Source organism: Lepisosteus oculatus, chromosome 8 (assembly GCF_040954835.1).
Source record: "Lepisosteus oculatus isolate fLepOcu1 chromosome 8, fLepOcu1.hap2, whole genome shotgun sequence".
NCBI lineage: Eukaryota > Metazoa > Chordata > Actinopteri > Semionotiformes > Lepisosteidae > Lepisosteus > Lepisosteus oculatus.
The window spans coordinates 13,612,240-13,634,813 of NC_090703.1; the positions used below are offsets into that span (position 1 = coordinate 13,612,240).

Genomic DNA, 22,574 nt, shown 5'->3' on the forward strand with positions numbered 1-22,574 from the left:
GCTCTCTCCAAAGCAAATTAGTGTGGCGTATTTGACTCGGTGGTTATTTTGACTTGAGGCAATTTTGTTGCTTTACATTTTGTGAAATTCTGTGGTCACGCAACCACTTAGTCTTAGAAAATGATTTTGCCTTTTTAGGTGTTGCTTGACGTATTTAGAAAAACGGTACCTTCAATACAAAACTCTGTTTTATCACACTAGATAATAAGAGAGAAACCGGAAGGGTTCCTCGGTAGCTATAAACGGTCATTCATTCATTCAGGTTCCGTACAAAAACTTACGCAAAGCCTATTTCTGTATTTTTTGCGATTTGACGGCATTAAAGACGAGTTTCTTAAACACGGAATGAATGGACTAAAGGAGTAGAATATACTCAAGTCCGAATAAACTGATTTTTCGTATATTATTTTGTAAATGCACTATTGTACTACATGTATTAAGATGAGGAGGATAAAGAGGTGGTTCCTCGATTTTATTAAATTTTAGCCGAAGAGGCTGTCTTCATCCGCTTAGATTGCATTGACAGGCGGTGACGCACTCCGTGAGAGCGTCCAATGGCCACCCTTGAGGATTAGCTCGTGTTTATAAAACCACAGAGAAACAATGTGCTTTCGGCTTAAACCAACTATCTGGGGATAGAGAGGTCTTTGGGTAGAGAGGGGGTCTAGTAAGATAGATAACACTTAGGAAAACCAAAGTGCGTAAAACTCGTTTCACGGCATACCGTGAAAACCTTTGAAGTTTCAGAGAAAAGTGACGGAGGAAAGAAAAAAGGCATCTCGTCAACTTCAAGCCATGGAGCTTTCAAAACAGCATCAACTCAGGCAAAATGAAAAGCCAGCGGCTAGTACATCAACCAGCGCTGTGAACGGCCACTTGGAAGATAGGACGTTCATTACCAGGTCCCCGGACCACAGCCGGGGTCCCCAGGTAGCCCCTGGAGAGGCTAGTTCACATTCGGCATCGATTATGGAGAGCTGGAAAGAGGAGCGCACCCGAAGTGTGGAAGACAACGAGATGAGCTTGCCCAGTCTGGCCGCTGCCTACACTACTATCCTCCGGGGTCTAGGAGAAGATCCTCAAAGACAGGGGCTTCTCAAAACACCTTGGAGGGCCGCCACGGCCATGCAGTACTTCACCAAGGGCTACCAGGAGAAAATCACAGGTGAGCCGAGTTGAACTGCTGCATGTAGTCATGTAAGTCGCTGCTTATGGTGGCATACTATTTGATTTCGGGCTGAAATCTAACGACACTGAGTTACGATTTTGCTGTATCCTGGTCGGTTGCATTCTTCGTTCGTTTTTGAGCAATATTCTGCTCTACTGTTGAGAAATACAGTAGTTCCCCAGAGTGAGACGTAAGGCGCTGCTTGTTTTTTTTTTCCCGCACATGTTTCCAGAGTTGCAAAACTCAATAGCAGCCTACTAATACACCGCATTCACGCGTTATGTTTCACCTATGAGGTAAATGAAAACAGTCATTTATCAGTGCAGTTTAATGACATCAATCCAAATACCGATTACAAAAATTACCTCTTACCTGTGTATGTAAAGGTAGCACAGAATACGATTGCAATAAAGGCATTGCCTTTTTTTTTGCTGCAGGTGAGGCTGAGGCGTTTGCGATGATGGTGTTTGCCGAGCAGGTTATTTTAACGTGAATAAAGCAGTACACCTAGCTAGCCATGTGTCTGTCTCCATGTAAAAACATTTCTGCTGGGGTGCGTACCTAGGTGTTTAGCTAGGCGTCTAGCTTACTTTTGTTGTAAAACTTCATTCACATTTTTTCTAAGCGCTTAGAATTTACGCGGAAGATGCGGAAGAATTAACCGGGTGTTGAGGAAGACGGTTACAGTAATGCATTGCACAATCGCTTGCACAAGGAAACTGCTGGTGATTTTACCCTAATTACTTTTAGAAGAAGTAGAAATCTGTTACCCATTTGGAATTTAATTATGCTGTGCCATTTCACTTCATGGCTGTTCAAATGACTTTGCAAATGCTTTGTTAATGCAACACAGCCATCCCTTTTTAACACAAATCTTCGACCGAGGAAGCTTCGTGTTAGAAATCGCTGCCTTTAATCATTCATTTAACCTTCAAAGTACGAGCAAGACGCACGAACCTTGATGTAGCTTGTGTTGCCTCGTATAATTTTTAAAGTATTAGTTCTCTTCTGTAGACGTCTCTCATTTTTCTCCAATTATAATCTTCATGCTTTTATTAAAAATTTAGTTGGATTTCCTGAAGGATTCGTTATAATAACTACGCTACAATACTAAGTTTAATTATTGTAGGAATGAACGGCTTAAGTTGGTAGACTGATGGGATATTTCTGTAATGACTTGGTTATACAACCGATTTTTTTAGGGTTTCCGTATGGCTCCTTACAGACCTCAGGACTACAACCGTGTTTCTGGTACAGCCAGCCGTGTCAAACCACTTTTCTAGCGGACCAAGGACAAGACTAATTTAAACTATAATTTTTATAATTTACACATGTAAAACATCAAAGAGAATACAGAAGATGCACAGTACAAACATGCAACGATTATAAAAGTGCTTTTGAAAAGGTGTTTTTTGACCATTTCCATTTTAACTATTGTTAAAACCATTGAATTTTCCCAATGTTAAATAAATAAACTGTAATTTAATTAATGTGAGTGCAGTTTTGTTTTATATGTCTTATTATGTTTGTGCTGATCTCCTCCTGGGAATACAGTAATATAGACATATTTTTACCAAATTTAGATGGTAAATGTATGGCTGATGTTTTTTATCCAAAGAACAATCTACAGCTGGGTGTTTTACATTGCTCAGGCTCCAGCTGTAGTGCCTCATCCTGGATTTGAACCTGCAACCTTCCAGTTGAAGGGTACCACAGTTCCCCAGTACAAATTCTACACGATAGACTTAAAGAATACCTCAGATACCTTAAGCTAATAACATCTGTCTTTAGTTTTACAAGGTTCCTGCTTTAGGTTAAATACACTGCAGCCTGTACACAGCTATTGCATAAGCTCTGCCATCTTCCTTCATCATCACATCTGGAGGTGGTTTGTATGAATTTCACTAGGGGCCTCAATTTACGGCCCCAAAAGAATGCTATTAGTTCTTTTCCCTTTAGAAGGTACATCTGGAATCACTAGCAGTTTTGTAAAAATGCATTTTAGCCTTCTTTCATCTTTGCATCTGCAGTGTTTTATCAAAGGAGGACAGAAGAAAATACTCTGTTTGGTCAATAGTTGCAGCAGGTTTAGGATGAGTTCTTTCACATCTCACTGATGGGAATTATAAATTCACTGACAGACCAGACTCAGGTGTTGCTCAAATAGGATTTAAGAGACCCTATTGTGCTCTCTTAAGAGGAGAGCACAGTTAGTTATTCATGTTAACTGTCATTAAAGAACTATTTAGAGTTCATTTAGAACTCTTTAGAGCTTTAAAGAACTCTAATAGTTAGGTTTAAGTCCTTCATAAGCCTAAGTGTCCCATAAGGTTCCAATTTATCCCACGTTTTGTAGTGTTAAGCATCCTAGGAGTACAACACTCTCCTTGATTGTGATATGGTGGCCGAGGAAAAACTGGACTCACTCTCTAAAATAAAAAAAATCTCCAACACAGAAATAAAATTTTAAAAGAACACAGGATTGTATTTTGTTCAGAGGTGCCAAAACTATTGTGTCACTTGGCTGTTTCCTACAAAATGTGGTGGGGAAAAATGTAATGAGATGCCAAACAGTCTATAAATGCTTCTAATTTCATTAAAAAACAAGAAACAAACAGAGTTTTTTGTAATCATCCTTTGCATGATTCAGAACCAAGGCAATTCAAGTTCAGACTGCTGCACATCTGAATTCTGAAGGTGTCCTTTACAAATGCTGAGGGAAAGTTTGAATCAATGATCTAAAAGACCAAAATCCATATGGACAAAGTCCCTGATGCAGGTCTTTATCAGCCCTTGTGTCTCCTGGGTTGCTGTTGACATCACATTAAGTTATGTTAGAGACCCACCCTGTGAGAGACGGAGAATGCCATGTAGTGGGACCGAATACTTGAAAACAAAATGGCAAAAGAGAGGCTGTTTAGGAGGTGAAGTGTGAGCGTTCTGTGCCCTGCTTTCCTCTTGTCTGCCTGTGAGCACGCCATGGTGATTCATTGATAACTGTGGGGCAGAGGGGGATGGAGCTCAGGGCTGGGGGGGGACCGATTGAGCAATGGCGTGTGTGTGGAGATCACTGAACTGGCAACTCCCCCCGCCATCTCTTTTTGTCTCTTCGCACCACCGGCCGGCACAGCCTGTCAGTCAGTTACTTCCAGAACACACCAGCAAGTGAAAAGATAGTGTAAGTCTGTTTTCCTTCCAGATACAGCATGTCCCTGTGGGGAAGACCATTTAAGATAGCTATCAGTGAAAACAGAATGGGATTTTATAATACCCTGGGAGTAATATATAGAGTTTCCACTTTTCTGGACTGCTGTTCTAGAAAGGATAGTGCCATACATATATCGTATATCGTATGCAGGCTCCCTTTCTCTTACTTAGCCCTGATACAGCAGCACATTTCCAGAATGGTAAATACGTCTACTTGCTTGGAGTAAAATCCTTTGGTTCTCTTTGTTATTTGCGGGTTATTGTAGATATGAGATGCAGACGTCTGAGTTCTGAATGGGTTCAAAAGATGGAAAGGAGTCCCACTGTTCCTATTGTCAGGTCTTTAGACAGAAGAGGGGCTTCTAACATTCCATTTAGAAAAAGGGCAGCACTGTGGTGTGACAGTTAGCACTGCCGCCTTGCAGATCTTGGGTTCTGGGTGCTGTTCTGGACTGAGGCACCTTCTGCATACAGTTTGCATGTTACCCCCGTGGTTGCATGTGTTTTTGCCTGGTGGTCTGGTTTCCTCCCACCTTCCACAGACTCGATGGCACAGAACTGATGCATATAATGGTCACATTTACATTATTTGCACCCAATTGCATAACTGGATATTTCACTGGAACAAATAGGGTGGGGTACCTTACTCAAGGGTGCAACAACACTGTCTCACCTGGAAATTGAACCCACAGCCTTGCAGTTGCAGGTAAAAAATCCCTAACCACTGTGCCACACTGCTTTGTGTATGGTGTGCCTTGGGGTGGACTGGCATCCTATCCAGGGTGTAGCCCAGCCCTACTCCCTATTCTGACCGCATGTTGCCACAAACCAGGAATAAACTCTGTCCATGAAGGTGTGTGGAATCATCAATCACGCAATCAATTGATTTAGTGGTTTACGCCCAGTTCTGTCACTTCTCCTAAGTAGCGCGTAACAGTTAAAAACAAGCGCTTCTACAAAGAAATAAACCAAGCCATGTCATTGCCTAAGAGGCTACAGAAAAACCTTGTTCATTTCCTTTGGCATTTACACTGGTTATTTTGTAGTGATCACCTCGAAGAATGCAGGATGCGGCAGTTCATATTAGATGTAATGAGAGGTCGATGTCTAAGTTGGTATCTGCTGGGTGATTATCTCATGATATCCATTGTATATCTTTTTATACACCCTGTTATGAGCTGCACTACTCTTTCCTGAAGCACAGAACATTCTCTCCTTAGTCCCATTTAACACTCCTGCTGTTGATAACTGCAGAGCATCATCAGCAGTGACAACAAACCCTGGCTTTACTTCTGACATTTGGGCAATTTTAACAGTTTCCATAGCGACTCATTGTGTGTGTGTGAGAGAGAGGTTGACATTGTTTCGTGACTCAGGGCGGTGCTGATTTGATTTCTTGTTCTTTTTATTTCGGTGCCTGTCAGGTGAGGACTGAGGGCCTGTTTGAATAGCTTGTAAAAAGCCAGGTTGCGATAATTTCCTCTTTGAACAGCTGCTGCCCTGGGTCTATACAGGATGCTGAGCAGTGTCTGCATTCATTGCTGTAACTCATTTGGAACATCCCATATGCTCATGTATTCATATGAGAGGCATATGGAACATTTTTGCTATATTAATAATGCTGGAGATGGTTTTTATGATATTACATATAAAAAATATATGTATATGTAAAATAGCTTCTTCTTGCATTACACCATTTTCTAGCATCTAGCGTGTTTGAATTGTGAAAGTTTTCTTAAGTAAAGTGTCTCTCGTTTTTAATTAAAGTGGAAATGTTTCATCGGCAATGGTTTAGTGTTCTAGAAATCCTCACAAACACCTTGATGAAGAGAAATGGTCCTTTTTCCATAATTCTTCAACTGGAGCAGGGTTATATTTCTGCATCTCTGTTAATGATTTTAAGCAACTAAATGTAGTAGTAGTTTTAGTTAATAGCAGGGTAGTTTTTTAGTAAATTATGACAGTCATCTTCGATGTAGCATGAGTATATATTTTCAGTAGTTTGGAGATTTAGACATTTTTGTAGTAAGCTGTTGTCTTGATTCTGTTAGAAATGTGTATTTCCCGCCATTTGATTTTGATTCTACAGGTGTGCTTCGAAATCTGCAGTTAACCTTCATTCTTTTTTTTTATTTCTTTGAACAGTGCAAGTACTGTAGTTTGATTTAATTGAAGTATAAGCTAAGATACAATATATCGACAGTGAATACCTGGAAAAATGTGAACGTACAGTTGAACACGTCCTGAGTCCCTATACTCTTCAATAGCACAGTATTTTTCACCCCCCTTATCTATATTATGTGGAATGTAGGATCAGTCCTGGGAAGATATTTAATTTATATTCATTTTTATTTGCCTGTTTATTCTTCTAACTAATGGGTTTAATTTTGGAAAATATTTGTACCCAAAGCCCAAATTAACTAGCTTTGTTAGCTTTGTCTTTCTGTATAAATGTTTTTGTATGGTTTTTTTTTTCAGAAAACAAATACAGGCTTACAGAAGAATGGGAATAAATCAGATGTTATTGTACAGAATTAAGCTTTACAAACTCCAGCCCACTAACATCCCATTCATATACGGATTGGAGATAGTGCCATCATTACTAAAAGACTGAGGGGAGTCTGTCAGCTTGCTTTGTTTCCATGGCAACTTTCTATAAAGAGAGATAGCATTGGTCAGGAAATTAAAACACTGATGGCAGGCTGCAGAGTAAACAGATTTTATTTATACGATGATAGGGGCTGGAAAAGGCAACAACAATAAGAAAAATAAAACAAGAGTATGTGTGGACAGGGCAAAATATAATTACCCAGACTGTTTGCATTTAAATAAGGTTGGAAAAGGAAGTGAGAAAAAAAATGCAGTGTCTTGCCACATCACTGACCTGTATTGCAGTAACTGCAAGAGTTTCATCCAGGACTCTTGCAAACAAATGCAGATAAATCTGTATGATCTGCAAATGAAAACAACTGGGAATTCAGGAGCTAGGTTATCACATTGGAATTTTAAAGTGAAACATGTTCAGATGGCTGAAATATCGCTACGTGGTTCATGTGAATGTTGATATTTTAATCTTCACCAGTGGAATTACTGTCTCTGTTTGAAGCCTGGTTAATTTCCTTTATGAAATCAGCCAATATGTTCAAAGAGCAAAATGCTCTCATAGAGAATGTAACTATGAATTTTAAAATTCATTGTTGCACTGCCCAGCTTATTCATTCATCTTCTGTAATGACACGGGTCCACCTGAAATGTGAAGCACCCACTGGATGCAACAAAAGTTTGTCCCATCAGTGATGTTTCTTCCCTTAACTAACCCTCTCTTCCACACAGATGTGCTGAATGATGCCATTTTTGATGAAGATCACGATGAGATGGTAATAGTGAAGGACATTGACATGTTCTCCATGTGTGAGCACCACCTTGTGCCCTTCAATGGCAAGGTAAGGATGATCACTCCTCCTGCTCTTGTTCTCTCTGTGTCTCTGAGAATGGAAAAACAAAAATCTTTTGTTAGGAAAACGATGCCTTAGTTAAAGGAATATAGGTACCTGTCATTGTGAGGTACTGACCAACAAGCCAAGACAGCTGAACCAGTTGAATTGCTTATATGATTGAAGTCTCCCCACTGCATACTGTACAACATATTAGTATGTTAATGAATGATATGCATTCATAGACAGTATTCCTGCATTGTATTATCTCAGCCTCTCTGCATAGTGCAGGAAGTGTCTGCTACATGAGTATTTGAGCAAATTATTTCATTTCATAGGAAATCTCAAATCGATGACAGATAAGTTTTGAAAAGAATGTCCAAAAAGAGATACAATGGCCCCTGCTGCTAAATCTCAGTGCTACGGCAATTATAGAAGTTACCCTTCAACATCAACTCCTGTAGCTACAACAGAAATGGTGCCTCAGAGGCTAAGGATCTGCGCCTGTGGCTGGAAGGTTGCCGGTTCGTATCCGTTCTACTCTGTTGGGCCCCTGAGCAAGGCCCTTAACTCCAACTGTTCCAGGGGTGCCGTATAAATGGCTGACCCTGCGCTCTGACCCCAAACTTCTCTCTCCCCATCTGTGTGTCTTATGGAGAGCAAGTTGGGGTATGTGAAAAGACAAATTCCTAACACAAGAAATTGTATAAGGCCAATAAAGTGATCTTATCTCTTATCTTAAATATAGGAAGCTTCCATGTAATGGAAGCTCCTAAACTGTTTCATTATGAAATTGTGTCATAGATACATTATGCAAGCAAACCTGTCCCAAAGATGGACCTTTGAGAAATAATAGACTTATGAAGCTTCGGCAGAAGCTTTTCAGCAGATTCCTTAGTTTGTGCTGCAGTTTTCATGACGTTGATGTACTGAATTTTACTCTGTATTTAACATGGAATTTCATAGTGGACTGTTATGAGGGTTTCTTCGTGCATATCACACAGTATCTGGACTGTAAAAAGAAATCATTGTTTTGCTTTAATTTTCTTACCAGCAGCAGATATTTTTGTTTGCTAACAGAGCAGGGTAGTGCCTTTAAGGTTTGTATTATCAAATCTACACAGGTGATGGAAAGACTCTAGATTCCATCTCTAAATATCCGATATTAACTTGGTCAGCAATGTAACGCTGCCAGCCAGGGAACACTTTACTTCACGGAAGTAAAATATAGAAAGGAAAGATTACGTCAGTTGGAATATCTCCTCCCAAAAGGTTCTTTCAAAATTCACTCACTTTGACTCAAGCGGTGACTGATTTCATTCTCAGTTTTTGACATTTTAATACCCTCAATCCTCCTCATCTTGCCATTTAAGACAAAAGAGAAGCAATCGATCAATTTCAGCGTGTAAATAGCCTTGATGATAGCAGGAGCCGTTGATCAAAACACCAGAGGAAAAGGTTTTTCTGCAATTCTGTTTGTCAGCTACCATCAGGCGATTCCTGTCTGACAACTCCTGCCTCCTCTCCCTCCTGCTGATAGCTCCCTGTCGTCACCAGCGTGGCCTTATCTCCACATCTGTTTACCTCGCAGCTCCAGGAACAAGATAATGACTCACCAATTTCTCCAAGAGTCTCATTTTTTCATTTTTCATTCATGACTAGCATAGGGTTGGTATCTCATTTAGCCTGCAATATTGTGTTAACCCATTAGTGCCTGTCATTGCTAGTGATATAATAAGTATATGCTGTATATTATATAGTGATATAATATTTGCTATTAATTTAACATTTGAAAATATATATTTTTTTAAGTTTTAGAGAGAGCTTAACATCATAATTGCACATCACCATTGTTATTCAAGCAGAAATTTCATTCTGAACAAAGATTTTCAGCAAAATGGCTTATCTATTTAAGGAAATAAAGTGTTTTATAAATGCAGAATACTCTATTAGCCATCTTAATGTAAACGTGAATCATAATACTGGTTTTCATAGACAATGGACAATGTTTTTAATTTATAACGCATTCCGCTAGTGAAAGCGGTTAGTCTACATAAGTCTGTGGTTTCTGCATTAGGGCTAGTCATGACATTTTCTGAAATGCTGCCCATCAGGGTGCTGGAATTTGAAAAGTGGTCGTTTTTCAGGAATAACCACTTGAGCAGAGTTAGCCCACCACTCTATTGGATTCTGTTTTGTCCTGCAAAAACTGTGTGTAAAAACATATCTGTGTGCTTACAAACATGAACATTTAAAAATAAAGAGATCAGCTGGAATAGCCTTCGTATTTAGACAATTTATTATTTTTCAGAAGCTTGTAGTTTTAAAGACTGGTTTTAAGAAACAAATTTGTGGCCATGCTAAATATGTACATTTAGGGAAAGAGGCCTTTCTTTGACTATTTGCTGTAAATTGATTGATTTCCTATATCTTTGATTTTGTTGTCACCCTGCTGTAGCCTTTGAGAGCCAAGAACAGTGGACTTGGCCAACTGCACCGCTAGAAATATTGAGGACAGTCCCTCCTCGATAAAAGACAATGGACAGCAATAACACTTTAAGAAATAATAATTGGAGAACATTAATGAATGCAATTAGCCATGGCAGCAGTTAAGTTTTGTGCTTTCCTGTGAGTTATCACAACCAGGCAGCTTTAACTAGAAAATAGCAGGGGAAAAAAGATAACTGCCCTCATACTGCCCTTTTTTGTGGACTGTCTAATCAAATTGCTGTTGACATTTGAATGGAGACGCAGAGAGGGGGAGAATCCCTAGGAGGCAGACCTCAAGTATTTAACTGTTGAGGAGCTCATGGCAGCTCGTGCAGCAGATGCCTTTTTGCTTTGTGAGTGTTGTCTAGCCCATCCTCAGGCTTGAGCAGGTGATAATATCCATCCCTCTGGCACTGCCCAGATTCACTGTAACTTCTTCACAGGCTGTTGATCACAAGGCTTGATACCCCTACTGCACATGAGCCCTAGAAAAGGCTGCTGCAGCTTCTCTAACTCACAAGATACTCTTATTTTATAAGGCCTGAGCAAATTTACAGCTGGAACACAAGCAAAAAATACCTAATAATAAACTGAGGTGAAAATACTCTTAGGGAGACCTTTTGTGTTCTACGGCATTAATAGGACTGTGCAGAGATACAATATTTTTAATTAAATGAGATGTAAAAATGTTTATTACACAACTGGCACAATATGCTTAATTATTTTTCATACAGGTTTTTTTTCTGAACAAGTAAAAAATAGTAATGTGCCAGTTTTTTTTTCTATCGGTACAATTGGTTTACGTTGATGTAACAAAGGTGAATTTGTAATTTTTCTTTCCCTCAACTTTATTGCTTCATATTTTAACATAAAATGGGAGAACACATAAAAAGGGAATAGGAAATAAGCATTTAAAAAGCACTTTATTACACTGGCATCCATAGAAACATAGTGGAGAGTTAGAACTGTATTGTAATTACTAGTATTAGTATTGTAATTCTGCTTAGAGAACTGATGAACTGTGAAGTAGATTCTAGATTATGCATGTTACACAGGCTTTCTGAGCTTAACTGTAAAAAAGAGACTCTGCTCTACTTTCTAAGCTCTCTAAATCTCAATAAGCAGACAGGTTCAGTTACGTTCTTCCCGTGCATCTCATATCCCATTAATAGGGAAGGTTTCCCCTTGAACGTGTTTTCGTGTTTTCCAGGTGTCGATTGGATATTTGGCCAACAGAAAGGTGATACAGTAGGTGTCAGCAAGCTGGCCAGGTAACGAGATGTGGCTGTGGCCTGTACGTGCTTAATCACATACAGGCCTTCTGACCTCAACTAACTCCCTCCCCACCCCCACCAAATAGGCAGTAGGTGCTATCCCTTCCAGTTTTGATCTGCAGGTGTTCCCATGGAACCTACCGTGCATTTTCCTTACCCTGTACACAAGCACATGTGCCATTAGTAAATTAATAAACTACAAGTAAGAGGTCCACCCTTTTTCAGTGCGGTAACTTCTGCTTTTAGAAATCGGACTTGTTACTGATCACAGGTGCCTTATGGGATGTGAGAGACATGGGTATCTAGGAACTTTCAGGGTGTCTTTGACAGCTGCGAATGACATTATGATTCAAACTGTGCATTTAAACAGCTTGGACTGCATGATGTAAATAGAAGGTAGTTCAGTGCTTATCTTAAGATCTGGTCACCCCTTCAACTTTTACTTTCTGGTTGGCTGCTCAACCTGTGCAAATGCTATACAGTATATCCCTGAATTGTGCCAACCTTGTAGGACAAAGTGGAAGGATTTGTGTGGTCTAGGTATGTACAATATATACAGTAAATGGGTGACAAGGATTTCATATAACCACACGTTTCATTTAAGCTTGAAAATAGTTTTTTTTCAGAGCTGGTGGTTCCCCAGACATGGTAAATTCTGTTTTTTGTAGGATCAGTCTGCACCATGATTATTAGCACCTCGATAAATCCTTCTAATTGCTAGTGAGCACTGAAGACAAGCCAGTAACTTGTTCCTATTAGAAAAACCTTCCCTGAACACTGCAGTAGAAATTAAAGAAAACAAGTGATTGTGTATCATATAAAGTTACCATTTAAAAGGAGGGATATTGATAGAAATGGCTGCTCTGACTTTAGGCTCGAAATGACAGCTGAGGCAGCACTAGATAAGCTAAAACATTAATCCAATGCAGATTTTTTGAGAACCGAACACCTTTAAGACCACGGAACACGAATAAAGACTGAAGCAATTTGAGAAAACATTTCCCCAGTTGTTTCTCCTGCTTCTCCTCTGAGATGTGATATTGGCAGCATTTTCATCCAGTCTCTCTGAAAGCTTTGTGTTCAAATATATTGTTAGTCCTTCCCTGAAGAGCTACTGTAAGTGTCTCTCATTCTTCCCCCTGGTGCCTCCGTTAAGCTGGCCCTATATCTTTCCTTGTGTCCTACAGGTGCACATAGGCTACCTCCCCAACAAGAGGGTGCTGGGCCTCAGCAAGCTGGCCAGGTACGTCGTACTACGTCTGCTACACCCAGACCTTCTCATCACTATCATCGCTGATGGCCCATCTGATTCTGTTTGGCTCAACTAATGCACTTTGTCAGATTGATTTACAACCATTGACTGCTGATAATTTGTCCTTTGACACAGATGGCATGCTTTATTCTTCACAAACCCCTAGTCTACAAAGATCTTTTGTTTTAAAAGATCTTTTGCTTTCTGCATTCTTTGCACAGGGTGTATCCGAATAGTTTTGATATACCCCCCTGTTGCCTGTGAGCTTATATCAGAAGTAATATGAAACTAGTATGAAAAATTACATGCAATTAATGGTATAAAGAAAATGAAGAATGAGATATCACTTTCTAATTATATTATGAAATTAATATGTTAAGCCAGAAAACTGCAGATGAAGAATTCAGTGGTGAGTGGTATAAACACTACAATATATATTGGGACCATCCCTGAAAGCAGATGATTAAGACATGAAGGGCTTGTGAGCAGTGAGTCTTCTCTGGCCCTTGCTGATGTTGTCTGAAAAGAGAGCTAAGTGTCTGTAAGATGATTACAAGATGATTACGTGTGATGTGCCACTGACTGGGGTGACTGATCCAGTCTGACCTCAATACAAGGCTTACCCCTTTCTCTGTGACTTGGTGAATAGTATCGCCCACTCCTTCACCTCAGACACAGTCCCACTTGTGCAGCGTGCTGCCAGGATGTATTTCTGTGGCTGGAGCTACCTGGGGTACCTGCTCAATTGGATGTGAAGGGACACAAGTATATAAATGCAATGCAATGCAAAACTGTCTTTGTCTGGTCTTCTAAATTATACTTACAAAGTAAACAGCAGTACCTCTTTTTATCCTGTGGCAGCCTGTGACTTGATCTTTCATAATTATGAAGAAGATAGAGATTACAAAAAGGATCATTGCAAAGAACACATTTATAAGAGCCTGACAGAACTTAGAAGCACTTAAATTACAATTAAATTGCATGGTGCATTAAAGCATAATGCTAAATACTTCTCTACAAATGACAAAGTCACACCATTTTGAAATTAAATTCGACAATATTTTATCTGCTGCTTCATGTTTCAAAGAGTTCCTAATCCTCCTCTGACATTTACTGCTGTATCAGGAAAGCTGTCCTCATACATTGTCGTTAGACTACAAACGTGGAGCCAAATATGAGCCAATCTGCTGTGAAAAGAGTAAGGGTCAGGAGGTAACAGAGCAGGCAGTGGGTTTGACCAGTTCTAGTCTGAAGAATGTGCTCACAAATGACCATCATTAATTTTACAGAAAGGCTGTCTTATGACTGAAAGTTTTAAAGGTAGTAGGGAACAAAAGCTTTTAATGTCTTTTCATACAATCCCAGCTGTACCTACAGTATGTGTAAGGTTCACTTGTATTTTAAATCTGATAAGATAAGCTTCTGTGTGTCCAAGGATCAGAATTTGGCAGTGCAAGTCTTCTAGTCCTTGTTTGTTCACGTAATCCTGTTTGTGTCTGTGTGTTTAAAATCCACTTGTTTTGCTGTAGAATAAGTAATTAAACTTTTTTTCTTCTTCCAGGATTGTTGAAATTTATAGCAGACGATTACAAGGTAATTTTTTCTATGGAACATACTGTTATTTGGGCTTGTCTGTTTTATGCTACTATATTCTAATTGTGTGTTACCATCATAAAATGCTGGCCTGTTTATGAGTTTGTAAAAATACAAGACACTAAATGGTTGTTGTTTGAGTTTAATTAAAATAGCCAAAATGAGCTGATTAAGAATCTGTGTAAACAGCAATTCAAAAATGAACTGCAAAATGATTATAATTAACAGAAGAACAACAAAATGTAAGACTATGTTCTGCTTGAATCCTGATTTTACAAGGTTTGAATTTGAAACATGCCTGAGATTTGCTCAAAAATCAGAAGACTAGTCCAGACAAATGATGAAACTGGCTCTGTGATGAACAGACAATGTCCCAGAAGGCAAAGGGTCAGAACTCGGCCCCGGAACTCTCATGACTGTCTCATGTATACAGATTAGATCTAAGTCTGATCTATGCAGATCTATTTTTAGACAAATTTTGAAGTAACTGCATCAAATAAAATAATCAGCAGAATGACTGTAGCTCAAATCATTTTTTACTTGAAAATGATCTGCATACTCGGAGGCCAAAGTGTTATGTTGACTTTGAGTTGTTCAGGCCAACTGAAGAGGCAGTGGAAGTCTGATAACATGAGGAAGATTCTCTATTTAACACAAGAACACCTTTGGTGTGAATTTGCGATGAACTTACTGCTTAGTCATAAATTAACAATGTGGTTGTGCCAAAACATGTTACATTCCTGAAAGCCAATCCAGATGTGTCGATTCTTCCAGAATAACAATGCAAGACCACAAAGTACTACGATAACAGTGGCACAACTTTAAGAAAACATGTGGAGAATTTGATTAGCTTTGGGTGGCTTTTTTTCCTTATGTGAGGCTTATAGAACATCTTTGGAACTGGCAACAAAGGGAGTCAAACACAACTGCCCAACCTTCACCAGCTGGTGAGGAGTGGCAGGACATCATACAGCACTCTGTCCAGAGGCCCGTCAGGTCTATCAACACTTATTAATGCAAGACTGCATCAATACTGAGGAACACCTTGTGATATCATGATTCTTTCTTCTGTAGTTTTGTTCAGATTGTCTGTGATTTTTTTGGATCTCTACAGTACATTTAAAATATTTAATCCATTAGATGTGAATATTCCATTTCTATCGTAGATGATTATCAGTATTAATTCACAACTGAAACAGAACAGTGACCTTCAAGTGTTTATTTTAAGTAATATCCCTGCAGCAAAAAAGTTAAGGTCAGCTAAGAAAAAGGCTTCATGGATTCTTTTTAATTAATGTATCGCAAAACACCTACAGAAGACAGCTCCCACAGAACTTATTGAATGAAAACAGAAACAACAACAATGGTATCTGCACTAGATTCATATTTTTGACTGTACTTCTTTTGTTAAAATTAGAAATGCTGTGGAGGTGATTAGCATTAGCACATTTTGCACATTGTGTATCCCATTGCTGTGCATTGTCATCACTTCCACGGCTGGTATATAAGGACAGATCATTAAAGATATCAGAGGGGCAAACGTTCAGGAGTTCAAAGACATAAGAATGACAGTGTTTATTTCTGTCTTTCTCCGTTTCAAGTTCAGGAGCGGCTGACCAAACAGATTGCTGTTGCCATCACTGAAGCACTACAGCCTGCAGGAGTGGGAGTTGTCATTGAAGCCACGTATGTTTGACAGTGCCTATTGCTGCATTTCAGATTTTCAAACAGTCATTTTACACATATTTACATGTAAAGGTGCTCCATCTGGGTGCAGCATATTTATTGTCCAGCTACTGTGTACAACATTTTGAACATTAGAATGATATGATTCACATGATGCCAGTAACGTATATTTTAAAATACAATAATGAGTATAGGAGAACAGTATATTCAGCCATTAATTTTCCGGTTTTAAAGATGTCGTGTCTCTGTCTTCAGTCACATGTGCATGGTGATGAGAGGCGTCCAGAAGATGAACAGTAAGACAGTGACCAGCACCATGCTGGGGGTCTTCCGTGAAGACCCCAAGACCAGGGAGGAGTTTCTCACCCTCATCAAAAGCTGAGTCATCCCGGTACTTTTGCCAAATGCCATCTCTCGGAACACAGCACCCCTGCCAGAACGCCTCTCCGGGACAGACCCAAAACAAGGCAGAGTTCCTGAGGCCGATCTGGAAGATAGCATTCTTTGACCAAAACATTTCTCTCTGAACCATCGCCATCGTGAATCATCATCATCTCACTGCCCAACTCATTCTTTCTTCAAATCCATATTGTGCATCTAAAGCGATCTGATGTTTTCTTATGTGAAGTGTGTCTCTGTCTTGAATCTTCAGAGTTTATCAACTGTGAAGAGTTTGGGTCTAGAAAACCTGCAAGAAATTATTTGGCTGTCACTTTCAGTTCTGTTTGAAGTATTCAGTATATGGGTGTAAGAAAAAAATAACAATGGATATTTAATATTTAATATAATTATTTTATATTAAATTATTTAATATATATTTTAAAATATATATTTTAATCTCTAACATTAGATTTAAACAAATAATTCCCTGCTATGGAAAATATTTTCTTCAAATTAAAGCTCAAGTAATAACTAATTAACAGTTATGAAGTAATGCCAAAAAGCTGAAAAAATGCCTTCATCAGACATAAGATGTATAACATTGTACCATTTTTTCTTTGAGATGCAGTTGAGACCAATACATTTAGTAAACAAGTTTTGGGTGTTTTAAAGCATCAGAGTGATATTCTAATAATAATAGAATTAAAAAATTGAGTTATCAGTGACCTTTTGACAGAATATTTCCTCAGCCTGTATCACAAACTTCAATATCCTCCTCAAATGCCCTTGTTTCCAAAATAGATCTAGTGCAAAGTGTGCTCAGCCCACACGTAGGTGCATTTCACTACAAACACAATCATATTTGAAGGAATTTTGGTGTGGTTAAAAGTGATGAGGCAGGTGTCAAAAATCCTCTGTGTATTTGTTTATTCCATTTGCAGTTGTTGTCGGTGTGTCAGTGTTACAAACTATTTCTTTTGGTAATTGCACATGGTGGGTTTCCATTTGATCGGTACTGTTATTATTAGTATCTGCCAGTAAGCAAATTTCTGTTAACTGCCAGGGGTAGTTGGAAGCAAGACTGCGTGCACTTTTTCCCATGAGAGTTAGTGAAGCTTTGATTCAAGAGCAGTTTTTCTGCACATGACATTTTACTTATTACCTGTTAAGTTATTACCAACAAGATGAAATGTCGATGAAAGTCTTCAACACTATTGCTAGACATAAGCAACATATTTTTGTAATTATTTTTTATTGTAGTCGTTTACATTTGAAAGAGAAAGTTAAAATTACCTATTGATTGAATTTATTAACTAAAATATTAATGATAATAAACTATTGTGCTATTGATGTTATCAGAATTGTATGTTATGTTTTTTTTTGCAAAATACAGTGTATCCCACAAGAACCTTGGTAGTTTTTTTTGGTGGTGGTTAGAAATAATACTTTAAGCCTGGATTATTTTCTACCAGCACATTCTAACAGTGTAGTGATCTACTACCTGATTAAAACATTTTTTACAAATGAATAGTTTTTTAAGTGATTGTTTTGTTGTGCCGTTATCTGTAGCGCAATATATAGGGCTAGTATTTGATTGCCTAAGATGCGGTGAAACAGCAGTACACCGAAACAGCAGAACACTCTCAGCCACCAAATAGGGATTTTAGGGAAGCCTTATACTTGCCTGTGCTATCCATTTGAGCTACAGCGTTACGATGTTACCTGAAATGGCATCTTTAAGTACCAAACGTACAGTACAAATACTGCTTTCTGGTGAAGAAAATGATTTCATAGGTGGGTAAGTATTCACCTCTATTTTAAGTTATGGAAGACCAAATGAAAATATCTGCAGCCTTTCTGTTCCAATTAAATCCTTTTGAATTGCTGAGGAACTGCAAACAATGTGGTCTTTAAAAAGTTGACAAGTTTGCCAACTAAATGCAGTAACAATTTGTTGTGAACCACTCTCATGAGGGGTAAGGCATGCACCTTGGTAAAAAACGAAAACCTTTTCACAAAAATCGGCTGTTTCCTTGTGGTTGACAGTGTGTTCCGCAATGTAGTTAGTACTGACGTGAATTACAAAGTACTTCATGTTCTGAGGTGATGTGTGCTCAATTGTTTTGCCTCTTACAGTTGTATGCATTATAATGATGTATTCTTTTAAGTGTTGTCAAAGCTCAAGATTGAGTATTTTTTGTGAGCGTCATTTAATAATGTTGGGGCTCCACCCCTGTATTAAATCAGATGACTTTATTATGATGTTGAAGTGTCCTTTTGTGTTAAAGTGAAGGTAAATACACAGTAATATTTTATCAATGTACGTCCACTTGTTTTATGCTTGTCCAACAGTGTTGTGGTAGTAATGTGATTACAAATGACAGTGTAAAGTAAAATACTGTATTAACATTCCAAAAATAATATAGAAAGAATGTATTTGTTACCAGTTGTCCTGAACACTTGCATAGTTTGTATTTATGTAGCTACCATGAAAACTAATTTGAACTGCCTATAATAAGCAGACACAGTGATAGAAATAGTTTTTTGTTGCAGAACGCATAGAAATGTACAAACTATTGAATAGTGTGTCCTTTTCTTTTCACGGTCTGATTGCAGAAAACTATGTAGCATACTGAAGTTTTGTAATAATAGTTGGCATCATCTCTCAAGACACCTAAAGAACTGGTTTAAAATGACCAAAGTTTAATATTTTCCAGCACTGGAATGTACCTGCTAGTTATTCAATGAATGTTATTCTCTCTGTTCAATATTTTTCTTGGTGTGCCACTGTGTCTGTGTGTTTGTGTAAGTGTGCAACTAACCCACTGATGACATCCCTCTCACAGGACAATTTATAATTGTAAAGATTTTTGTTAACTTGTGCATTGGGTAAAAAAAACATTTATTGACTGATAAAATAAATTGTTAAACTCGACTCTTTCCCTAATTTACTTGTAAATACAAAAGCACATACTTGAATTTAAATTTTATAGGATAACTATTTCAATTATTTTTAGCAGTAGGTCTTAAACATTTTAAATCTGACAAAATGCTTAAAAGGTCATTCTCAAGACATTCCTGGTTTAATACAAATCTGATGTGCATGTAAAAATACAGTTTAGCGCTGCAAATAATACACTGCAATGGTATCTAGTTCTAACGAGTTTTTCAAACAGAAGGTAGTTGTTGGTGTCTGTAAAGGGAGAAGAATTTCTTTAGTGTGGAAAAGGAAAGCAATGAATTTATCTAGGGCTGACTTCTCTAAACTTGCTCCTGCAGAGTTGCAATGTCTTCATATTTTCCTTACTATCAAGATGTTAATGACTTAGTTGAACTAGGTATTGGGTTATGTGATTGATACTAAAGTGACCCTTAGCCACCTAGAAAAACCTCAGGCTCTCCAGGACCAGCATCAGATACCCTTGGTTTAGATGGAGGGGTCCCACAGTGGTCTTGTGGCCTTGCCTTACATTTGAACGCCTGAGGTCTGATTCTCCCTCTACTCTCACTGTATATTGTGGAGTTCAAATCCTAATTGTCACATCTCTTTAATTTCTGTCTGTTCATTTTCCAATGTCTGAACAACAATAAAGTAATATCTGTCAAATGTATGTCATATATTTGCATAGTATTATTGCATATGACAAGCTCAGTCACTATTTTTCTTTTGCATGTTGATTTCTGGTACTAGATGCGTTTTTGACGACTGAATTTGGCATGATTAATTATTGGCTTTTCAGTTACATGCAATCAATATGGCAAGCAGCTCACCAAAATTATTAATGAAGTGATGCAGTTTTTAAAGCCATACAATTTTACAACCAAAAGCAAATCTGCACGTTTCAGAACAGAAAGGCAGCTGAATGATTGTTGCATTAATGTGTCAAGGATGTAGAGAGATATTTCAAACACGATGCTTGAATTCAGTTCTTGAGGCCAGTGCTTATCATCAAGCTGAGACTAAATACCTGACATTAATACAGGATGAGCTATGACTGCCTGTTTCTTATTAGAAACTTATTGTCAGAAGAAAATGTCTTTGAATATGAAAAAAAACATTATGCTTCAGGTTGCACAGATGTAAGTCCAGCAAATGTAACCACTTGTTTCAGGATCAAAAGGTACCTAAATATGATGCATCAATCCCAGATATGATTAAAACAGCATGTGAACCATTTACTCTCTGAAGAAATGATTTTTTTTCCCCAGCCTCCAGTTGTTACTTGCATTATTGTAGAGTTGTATACTTCAGTGGCTGCGTTTGCCTGTCATCCTGTATCTCAAAAATTGAAAGGGCACGTTTGAGTGGTGAACTTTATCATCAGGCACTGGTTGCAAAGCGACAAGTGAATGTGAAAAGTGGAATGAAGGCTGTTCAGCCTGCTTCAGGTGTGAGGGGAAAAAAAGGCCTGTTTGCATGATTCCTACTTCAGAAAACATTATCCTTAAAGTTGAATCACACCTTCTGCCTTCTCGCAATGATTCATGTCTTTTCATGCAATTACATATTTCATTCTTTCACAGCTCTGCCTTCATTTGGACACACTTTCTTACCTGTTTTATGTCCATGCTCTCGTGATGTCCTTTGTTGTCTTGCAAGGTTACATCCCTGCCATCTTCCTCTCTCTCCATTACAGAGAGAAGACTCAAGGGCTGAAACATTTCTTCTTTCTACTTTTCAGTGAGGAATTAGCTTTTGCTTGTTCTATTGAAAGTGTAACATTAGTCTGATACTTCCTCATTGAGAACTCTTATTTCTACATTCTATACACCTACGCTATCATGTCTCCAAAATCCTTGATTTGCTACATTCCAGGAGTGTACAATACACACCCATCCTTTATTGGAAACATACTTGTTTAGAATTGCTCCATGTTGTTTAGTGGCATTGTACATGCTGCTGGTTGTCATGATTTTGATTCTTCGTCGGTACGGTTTAATAAGCACATAGCAGCTCACGCCAATGCCCTTAGGGGTTAACCCAACCTATGTATTCCAATCAGAAAAAAGGAGCAATGAGGTGGTATCATTTACGGCAATGGACTTTCCTTGTTTAATGTCAGTTTTAAAATGGCCGTACACCCTGGATAGGAAAGAAGCAGGAAACAACCTACTTTGGCTTTACCAGCAATGGGGTTTTCCCGAAATGTAGTTCATTGTATTTCAGTGATAAATGGCAATTGTTCAGACTTTTAAGGTTTTCATTTCCTTGCTAAGAAAACCTGATTTCCTTTAACTATCACATACAATGTTTGGATAAATTCCCCAGAAAGAGTGGTGATGTATTCTGTGCAAGCCTACAATACCCTGTGACACATATTTTCTTATAGTAGATCATGTGTGGAACAGAGTATTGAAGAGATCTAGCCGGTAAATTTAAGTAATTACTGTATGGCAGCCTAAGAACACATTCCCATATTCGTATAGCAGAAATAATCGTGAATGGTTTTTTAAAAAGTGCTTCAGATGTAGCTGTGCTACTCCATTAAGCATGAACCTGTGAAGTGGTAGAGACAATAGTGCAGGAGGGATTTATTTCACTGTACATGGTGTAGTAAAAGATTAAAAAGGCCATTAACACTGCTGCCACAGTGCTCTCGAGTCCTGGGTTGGATGGCTACTTAGGGCACCTTGTGTGTTCCGTGCAGGTTTTCACAAGGTGCTATGGTTTCCTCCAAAGGCATGGTCAGTAAGTTAATTGAAGTGTCTATATCAGGGGTGTCCAATCCTGTACTTGAAGGTATAGTGTGTCTGCAGGTTTTGAGGGTCTCTTTAAAGCAGCAGCACCTGAACAGCTGGGGGAAGCTGCTCAATTTAATTCAGCCAGTAACCAGCTGGTTTAGCTCATTCAGAGTTGAGGTGGATGGAAAACCCACTGATGGACTGGTGTTCTGTCCAGTGTGTAGTTCTTGACTCGTACAAATTGTTTCTGGGCTAGGTATAATTCCAAGACAGGAAAAACCTGCTTTCTGATCATGAATAGATTATATGCAATAATTAACGTTTACACATTTCACTTCAACCTTTGGAAGTTTTCTCAACCACAGCAAACTATGTCCATGGAGACAAAATAACAAGGGAAGCAATAC

At 38.5% G+C, this 22,574-nt stretch overlaps 1 protein-coding gene and 1 long non-coding RNA gene across 2 annotated transcripts; one reads left to right on the forward strand and one right to left on the reverse strand.

The window, feature by feature from the left end:
* Positions 1-133: 133 nt before the first annotated feature.
* Positions 134-20,096, forward strand: gch1 (GTP cyclohydrolase 1). Its single transcript, XM_006632492.3, has 6 exons — positions 134-1,165; positions 7,709-7,818; positions 12,761-12,816; positions 14,387-14,418; positions 16,020-16,104; positions 16,360-20,096. The coding sequence occupies exons 1-6, from the start codon at positions 796-798 to the stop codon at positions 16,484-16,486; spliced, it is 780 nt and encodes a 259-aa protein (XP_006632555.1). The 5' UTR covers positions 134-795; the 3' UTR covers positions 16,487-20,096.
* LOC138241026 (uncharacterized) lies at positions 14,545-21,571 on the reverse strand. The gene is made up of 2 exons (XR_011190231.1): positions 21,040-21,571; positions 14,545-16,792 (listed from the first exon to the last, which is right to left on the reverse strand). It is a non-coding gene; the product is annotated as an uncharacterized lncRNA (long non-coding RNA).
* Between the last annotated feature and the right edge of the window lie 1,003 nt (positions 21,572-22,574).